The sequence below is a fragment of the Pterocles gutturalis genome, unplaced genomic scaffold, assembly GCF_000699245.1.
Source record: "Pterocles gutturalis isolate BGI_N339 unplaced genomic scaffold, ASM69924v1 scaffold20288, whole genome shotgun sequence".
NCBI classification, from domain to species: domain Eukaryota; kingdom Metazoa; phylum Chordata; class Aves; order Pterocliformes; family Pteroclidae; genus Pterocles; species Pterocles gutturalis.
Window position 1 is genome coordinate 36516 of NW_010118606.1, and position 8058 is coordinate 44573.

Consider the following 8058-nt stretch of genomic DNA (forward strand, 5'->3'; position numbering starts at 1 on the left):
TTAATCAATTCAACTACTCAGCATTTTCAGAAAAGTACTTTATCAATACCTTCCAGAAGAATAGCAGTGGACCCAGAATTATTAAGTTTGAACCCTTCATCTGCTTCACAACAAATGGGACAATATGTAATTAAAGTATGCAACTTGACTTGTTTCTAAAAACCAGCATGATAGAAAGAGTTGTCTTATTTCCTCATCGCTTGCAAATGACAGGTAATAGCTTATTTCAGAATATCTTATTTTCCAAAACAGAGTGCACAGATGAGGTTGATGTGTCTCCCTGCACAAAAGCCTGTCACAAGGTATCCTCATAAACCTGCATGTTACCTTCTCAGCCTGAACAAAATGAAGCTGGTACCTAGAACCATCAGTAAGTCTGTTTAAAACAGGTATGTCCCACATAAATTCGGCTTTGCAGAGTCAATATTAATCAGACATGCAGAATTCCTCCCAGATGAAGTTACATGCTGTAATATAAACATTCCTAAGCCTACCTCCTGCCAAGCAATTTAACAGTGACAAAAAGGGGGTCCATAGAAGCTCCTCATGTTTATTCTAAGTTACTGAAACAAAACAATACTAGCAGTTATTTTTGCCTTCATACACACTAAAACAGTAATTTTTTCAACCAGCCCCCTATCAGCACACTATCACAATCAGCCTCTTTTTCTTCACCATTGCGTTTTACTTAAAATGACTTATTTTTCACAGAAACCAAAAAACTCTGTCTTAGAAAGAAGCGTATTACAGCTAAGCAGACTTCCAACCTGTTGACACTTACTGGCTATTTGTATACCCCAGAATTTATTTGCGTATCTCTAAGAATTGCCCACGATCACAGGGAAATCAATAGCGGTCAAGGACAGAGAATAGATCTAAAGAGCCCTTGCTCTGGTAATTAAAAAATATGCAGTTCATAAATTATAAAATTTGGAATGTTGCACTGCCAAAGGTCTTTCATAAATTTTGCATTTATGATGCAGGAATGAAGGTTTACAAAGTAAATAGTAACACTGAGGCTGATGGTTCAGATTGTTTAAGAACAGTAGGAAATCAAAAGCCTTATGAAAAAACCACAAGATTTCTCCATCTAAAAGTACCACTGCTAGAAATGTGGTTTTCAGAAAAAAAACAAAGATTCAGCACTAACACTGATTAGAAATGCAAAGACAAGCACTCCAAACAGCCAGTACCACCTTATTATTGGCCAGTTCTGCTACCAGTTGCACTAACAAGGAACATTCTAATCTCATATTTATTATATTTCTCTTTAAAAGTATGCTTATAAAACATAACTTTCGGGCCAAAACAGACCTGAGAGCCTGCTTATATTGCTACTTTTAAAAAACAAAACAAAAAAAAAAAACCAAACACCTAATTGTTGTCTGTTCAATTAAATCTGTACCACAAAACTGAAACACATAAAGGATGTGTAGCTTTTTATTTCTTTATATCTACATATGGGATTTCAGACCACTTCCTTCAGGTTATCCAAATGGGAAGTTTTCCTTCTGTACATATTATATAAAGTGACAGAGGCAAACACCACCTCCCTACCTCAAACAATCTGCTTCTCACAGACGAGGCAAGCCAATTCACAGACGCTTCTACGCAAACACAGCCATAGGTAAACACAAGTTTGAACTCAACTCAGAACGTTGTGAGCCAAAACGAGCTTTACAACAAGCCAACCAACCCCAAAAATCCAATCCCCAACCCCTACCAAAGCCCAGAAGACATTATTACATGGTTTCATGTTATGCCCAAAGCTGTATTTCTGATAAGTTTTGTCTTGTTGCATAATGTAAAGAAAAAAAAGTGAAATGCAGTTTTCTGCATGTCTGATTTCTAGTCGCATGAATTCACCATAGCCTGAATTCATTATAAGTGATGGTACCTGGTAGCAGGAGAAATATTAAAGTTCCCTCAATATTTCATTACAGTGCCCATTTGGAAAGCATGTGCCAAAATGGTGTCCCGGAATTATGTCGGTGTTAAATTCATATAACAACCCACCACTTTTACAACCACATATCAATTTAATTATTGTACACAGGTTAACAAAAACGTAGCACAAGTGAAACTAAACACTGGATTAAACAAAAACGATACTCAGAATGGTACAACACACATTCATTTTCTCCAGGAAATAATACAACAAGTGTTCATCTTCGGACAATTTAGCCACACTAGAGACAGAAGTTCTGTTAAAATGCAACTGTGGTCTACTAACCCGCTTATTTTAGCCCTACAGAATATTTTAAGAGTCCTACAGCCAAGGCTTAAAAATTATTTAAGATTCAAACCCCAAAGTGTCTTACAGTCAAAATGACAGTATTTAAAAAAAAAAACCACAACAAAATAACCCCAAAACAATTAATTAAAAGGCTGTTATATATAATTTTATCCTCTTCATAGCACTCTCTATTCATATAATTGCTCGTATCATTGGTAATAGGGTCTGTATCTGGCTTGATCAGGGTGGTGTGGTCCAGGAAGCGGGGCCTGAGCAGGAGGCCCTTGCATCCTTGGAGGTGGAGGAGGCCCCCTTGGAGCTGGCCATATCCCTGGACTCATTCCCCCGGGCTGTGTGAAAGGGGGACTAAGAGTTCCTTGATCTTCACTGAATTGTGGCAAAGAGTTAGGATTATAGTGATGGGGAGGGGGTGCATTTACATTTACAGGGGGGCCTCCATGCTGAGGAGGGGGAGGTCCTGGAGGAGGATGATTCATATATGGTGGCATCTGGGCAATTATATGTCCAGGTGGCGGGGTTATTGGAGGAGGAGCAGAGGCCATTGGTGGCGGAGGAGCTTGGCTATACACCATGTGAGGAGTACCTGCTGCCTGGGGAGGATGCTGCAGCGGGTGGCTAATTGGTGGAGGTGGTGGTGGGGGTGGTGCATAATGTTGCTGTGGAGGCATAATATGATGAGGGTGTGATACCACTGGTTGACCCTGGTATTCAGGATGATGATGAGCAGGTGCAGGGGCTGGTGGAGGTGGTTCTCGAGCACCTGAATTCGAATCATCCTGAATAGGGACAGTTATCAAGTTGCTGTGTTTTCTCGTTGAAATGCGGAAGGTGTCCTGACTGACCGGGCGAGGTGGCGGTGGAGCCATTGACATCTCTGCAGGAGGCGCACGGATGTCTTCGTGTGGCTGGTTATAATGCTCATGTGGCACATGCTGTAAAGGAGGTGGTGGCATCATGATGTGCTGCTTTGGCGGAATGTGGCTCATATGATGTTTCTCAGGTGGCATTATGAAACGCTCAGGAATTTCAGCAGGTGGCGGAGCAATAGGAGGATGTACAGGTTCAATTGGAGGACGAGTAACAGGCTTTCCAGCTCTCATGTGACGGTGGTTGATGTGAGCTTGTAAGTCCCTTTGTGACAGATAAGTTCTCTTGCACCCTTGAACAATGCTACACATGAAGAGAGACCCTCGGACACACTGCTCAATTCGCTGCACAGGTTCATTACAGCTAAATCAGAAAACAATATTGGTTTACTGTCACCAGAGAGCTCAATCTGCAGGTTTTTTTTTTCCCTTTTTGCGAAAAGTCAACCAGTTTACCATAATTACCCAAATTACAACTGACAAATTTTTTTCCCCACTGTGGCAATGAAAGAAACATTTCATTGATTTTGAAGTTTATCTAGTTTTTAAGTCTCCAAACACAACTATGAAAGAACACAAAATTTCATAAGGTGGACATTTATAAATAGCATCATTCTCTCCCACAAATTCCTTCTGCACAGTAAGACTTATCAAGAGTCATTCTCACTAAATAAATCAAACTGCCGTTTACTCCTTTTCAAATTAGAGCAACAACAGCTTATCTACATAAATACTTAAACACTGACCTCTTACAATCCCAAAAGATGAGATATAAAACTATTATCAAGTGGTGTAGTAGAGAGTACTCTACTGCCTCTGCTAAAGGTACATAAATAAGAACCATGTCAATACAGTATATGAAACAAAATATTTAAGTTACTTTCCTACATTTCTTTCAGTAACAAATCTTGAGAAACTTACCCTGGACACATCTTGTCTCCCTTTTTCTCATGTAGTATTGCACAGTCATAGCAGAAAACATGCTTGCAAGGTATCTAGAGACAAAAAATGGCTCTGTTAAGACATCGTATACAAATATCTGTCATTTTGCAGAATACAGATCCTCCCTCCAGCACACAATGTCTAATAATAGGAGTAACTAAGTTACCTATGAGGTGAACAGGCACAGTGGTAGTTAGCAGTTTACATCTCTGCATAGAAACTTTGTAAAACAGTTTGTGTTGCATTTGGGTTTTTTGGGGGTAGGTTTGTTTGGGTTTTTTAAGAGCTGGCAAAAATGCGTAGGCAAAAGTTTAAGTCTTGCAGTAATACCAATACTGAACATTTATAGAAGATGCATATGCAATCTAACTACACTTGTCTTGCTGGCAAGGAAAGAAAGTTTTAAAAGCATTAACTGTCATTAAGCCAGATCCTGAAGCCTGTTATATCACACTCAGAAATCTAAATTAATCTCAGGGTTTTGTTACACTAATTTTAGAGGGATATAATAGTGAACAGCATTTTCTAACTTCGTTGCAAGTCTTTAATTCAGATAAAGAGCTTATTTTTAAAGCTAAGTTGTGCAAGGTCAAAACCTACTGAACTTCACAGGGTTTTTGTTGGCAACGGTGTTTTGATTTTTTGTTTAATATTTTCAAGCTTACTTTATTAAATCAGGGAGTAAAGTGAAATCAGACAGACACATGGAACAAAAACACTTCAGCAGTGAAGGCCCCCAGTTCCATCCTGATATTCTCCATCTGTTTATTCAGATTTCAGCAGGCCTCAAAAAAGACACAACAAAACCTAGTTTTACCTGAAGGGAAAACACAGCTGCATCTTTCACTGATAATTTCACTCACCATGCGTCCATACATTTTGATAGGCAATCCACACTTATCACAAAAATGGACTGGTGTATCATCCTTTTCCCCCAGCAGGTTTATCTGATAAGACAGAGAAGGGGGTGGGAGAACAAAACCCAACATCACTAAATCTTCTCGTTTCAGTTATCACCAACACATATTATTTCTGAATTAGCTGAGAAGGAAGCAAGAACACCATGAACGTGAGAAGGCAGAGAATGTATTCTCAGTCAGACAAAAGTAATGGAAAAATTTTTATGTAAGAAAGTGTCTATCAGGACTACCTACAGTTTGGTAAGATTCACAAAGAAACACAACTTCCCATCCATGACTTTACCTTATAGTCCCAAAAGATGGGTCCAGGAAATCTCCTTTGATTGCCAAACATTTCACCTCCTTTGCATTCGTATCGCTCCTCTTCGTTATAATCAAATTCTTCTGTGGAAAGAAGAAACAGAAGAAAGACACGAACCAACCACAATACCTTCCTAATTGACACCAGCTGCTATTAAGGGTATGTGTCATTCTATACTGAAATAACCAACAAATGCCACAGCACTTGTAATCCGCTGGGCCCATTCTACAGACGGGAACAGTCAAAGTAGTAAGACAGTCTGTTTTGGGAATGTACACCATTTAATCCTTACAATGCAGCATACCTGGAAATGTGAAACTTGTTTTGCACTTGGACAGAACCTTGGACTCTAAGTGTCCAAACTGAATAAAGTCTTGAACAGTGTTGCAGGACAATACGCTTCCCTACTACAGGGCTAGTATTTATATTAACTTACCTTCATCACCAGCTTGTGTCTTTGAAGGCATCCTGTTCATATTTCTTGGAGTTCGAGGTGCAGGTTTGGCTTTATTGGTCTGTTTCGAGATAAGCTTTATAGGGATTCTTCTACGAACATCAAGACCACCCAAAGATCCTGAACTATTTGTTCCTTGCAAATCATTGTCTATGAAAGAAAAAAAAAAAGAATACGTAATTTTTCAGTTATCTACTAGTTTCTAAAGAGACTAAGTATTAACAGAAGAGTTTTAAGAAATATAATTTTTTAAAGCTTAAGACTCATTCAACATATCAAAGTTTAATTGCTGAAAAATAAATATCTTCACATACAATTTCTTCTAGAAGTCACAAAATTGTATTGGGAACAACCGTGGTTTTAGGAAATCTAGTTCTAAAAATAAAGGTATTTTTTAAAATTAGCTAGTCTGTCACTTCGCTACAACAGGAAAAAAAATTGTTATAGCTCCTCTCACAGCATGAACAGTACTGAAAACCCAATTCTTTGTACAACTATGACAACATATATTATCTCATGAGAAATTATAATTTTTACAATTGTTTATTAACATTGAAAAGAAACTAGTTTCCATATTAACTCAGCATCTTCACAGAATACTTAGAAGTTTAGCATAAAGTATCACAAAAATATTGGTACTGAAGACTATGTAGTAGTATCGTTGCTAAACTGAAAATTATTGTTCCCCACTTCATACAGAACTCTCTTTAACCAGATTTAGATCTGAGTACCAGGGCAAAGGAAGCAAGAAATAGCCTGACACATGCATCAGCAGATACAGGCTTCAAGAGATCATCTAGAAGGCATATTGCAACAAGCAACACCAATGAAGAGGGTACAACTCCCTCAACTTCAGTGACTCTGCCTTAAACCACCGCACAGCATCTCATTCATACAAATAAAACTATGTCCTTCACAAATCCACCCAGCTCACTTTCATTTTAATTGAAAATGCCATTTTGACAGGGGTGTCAAAGCAGGACATGCTCAGCATTGAAGGGGTGTTCCACAAGCTGCTACAGTGTGAGCCCTGCCGCTCCACTTGACACAGCACTGCAGCCCTGGAATGGTCACTGAAGCCCCAAAGGATTACAGCATGGGAGCATCTGGACACTGAAATTAGGGCCCCATTAGTGTAATTCTGCACAATGTCTCACAAACGACCATCCCTCAAAGCCTATAACCACCCCACACAACTAGGAGAAAAAAAAAAAAAAGAAAAAGGACAATGGGTATTGCTCTAAGTTATTCAGTAGCTGCCATCAAAACTAGGAACTGCAACGAAGTTTCAAATTGGGACTGTGCCATGACAGTAATTTTGCCTCAAAATCAGAGCCCTCAATCTCCTCTGATAGATCAAAGGTATCTATTCTTCTCAGCAGCGTGGCTGGCACATTTAACAGCAATATGTAAAAAGGCAAAAACAGTAAAGGCTAGTTTTACTTTTGTTCATTTGGGGCTTTTGTTTAGGCTGCCCTGTTGGCTTAGACAGATGACCCTATGACACCAGGCATCCCTGGAGACTACTGGAGGGAGCATAACAAGGCTAAAGCTGTCTACTTTCCACTTGTTGGGAAATCCTGTTTTCTACCAGAATACACAAAACTGCAACACCACAGACCAGGTGGTGAAAGAAAAGTCTCTGCAGGACCTCAATCCATTTGTAAATAGGGATAACTAAAACAAATTTAAAAAACAAACACCCCCCCCCTCAAGCAGAACGTGGGTATTATTTACTCCCTTCAACTGCCAATAGGAAACATTTCAGTTCTGACACTTCTTCAACTTTGCACCTAGGAATATTTACATGAGTTAGCTGCTCAACTAATCCAAACTAGAAAGCTTATTAGTTATCCATGTTTCACGGAAGGATAATAAATTCTGGCCTGTGTAAACATAACTAGCAGGATTAAGTCCAGAAACAGTGAAAAACACACCAAAATTGTTAAGACTACTTAGATGAAGTCTAATTAGAGGTGATACATCCTCCCGAACTATCACCTTCATCAACTTTTCTTTAGTTTTGTTTTTTTAATTCATAAATTAATCTCAAATACCATACCTTATATGTATAAACCTGCAACGCAATCTTTGCTAAAATGAAGAAAAAACAAATAAAACCCTATCAAAACCCCCACATCCGCTCATCTATTCACTTGCTTATACCAGCTCGCTAACCAGCACGGTATCAAACCTACAAAACCGAATTTAAGCACAAACTTTCTACCTTCCTCTCCCCAGCACAACTATGGAACCAGAAAGCACACTATGGGCACCCATCTCGGGACACGGCCGCGGGCAGAGAGGCGCCTGGCTGC

The 8058-nt window shown here is 39.1% G+C and overlaps 1 protein-coding gene across 1 annotated transcript; it reads right to left on the minus strand.

Moving 5' to 3' along the window:
* Positions 1 to 2019: 2019 nt before the first annotated feature.
* CBLL1 (Cbl proto-oncogene-like 1, E3 ubiquitin protein ligase) lies at positions 2020 to 5890 on the minus strand (the record flags this gene model as incomplete). Its single annotated transcript, XM_010076296.1, has 5 exons — positions 2020 to 3487; positions 4045 to 4118; positions 4929 to 5012; positions 5269 to 5369; positions 5723 to 5890. Coding segments are annotated over 5 exons (1469 nt in total), but the record flags the coding sequence as incomplete, so codon positions are not given.
* Positions 5891 to 8058: the final 2168 nt, after the last annotated feature.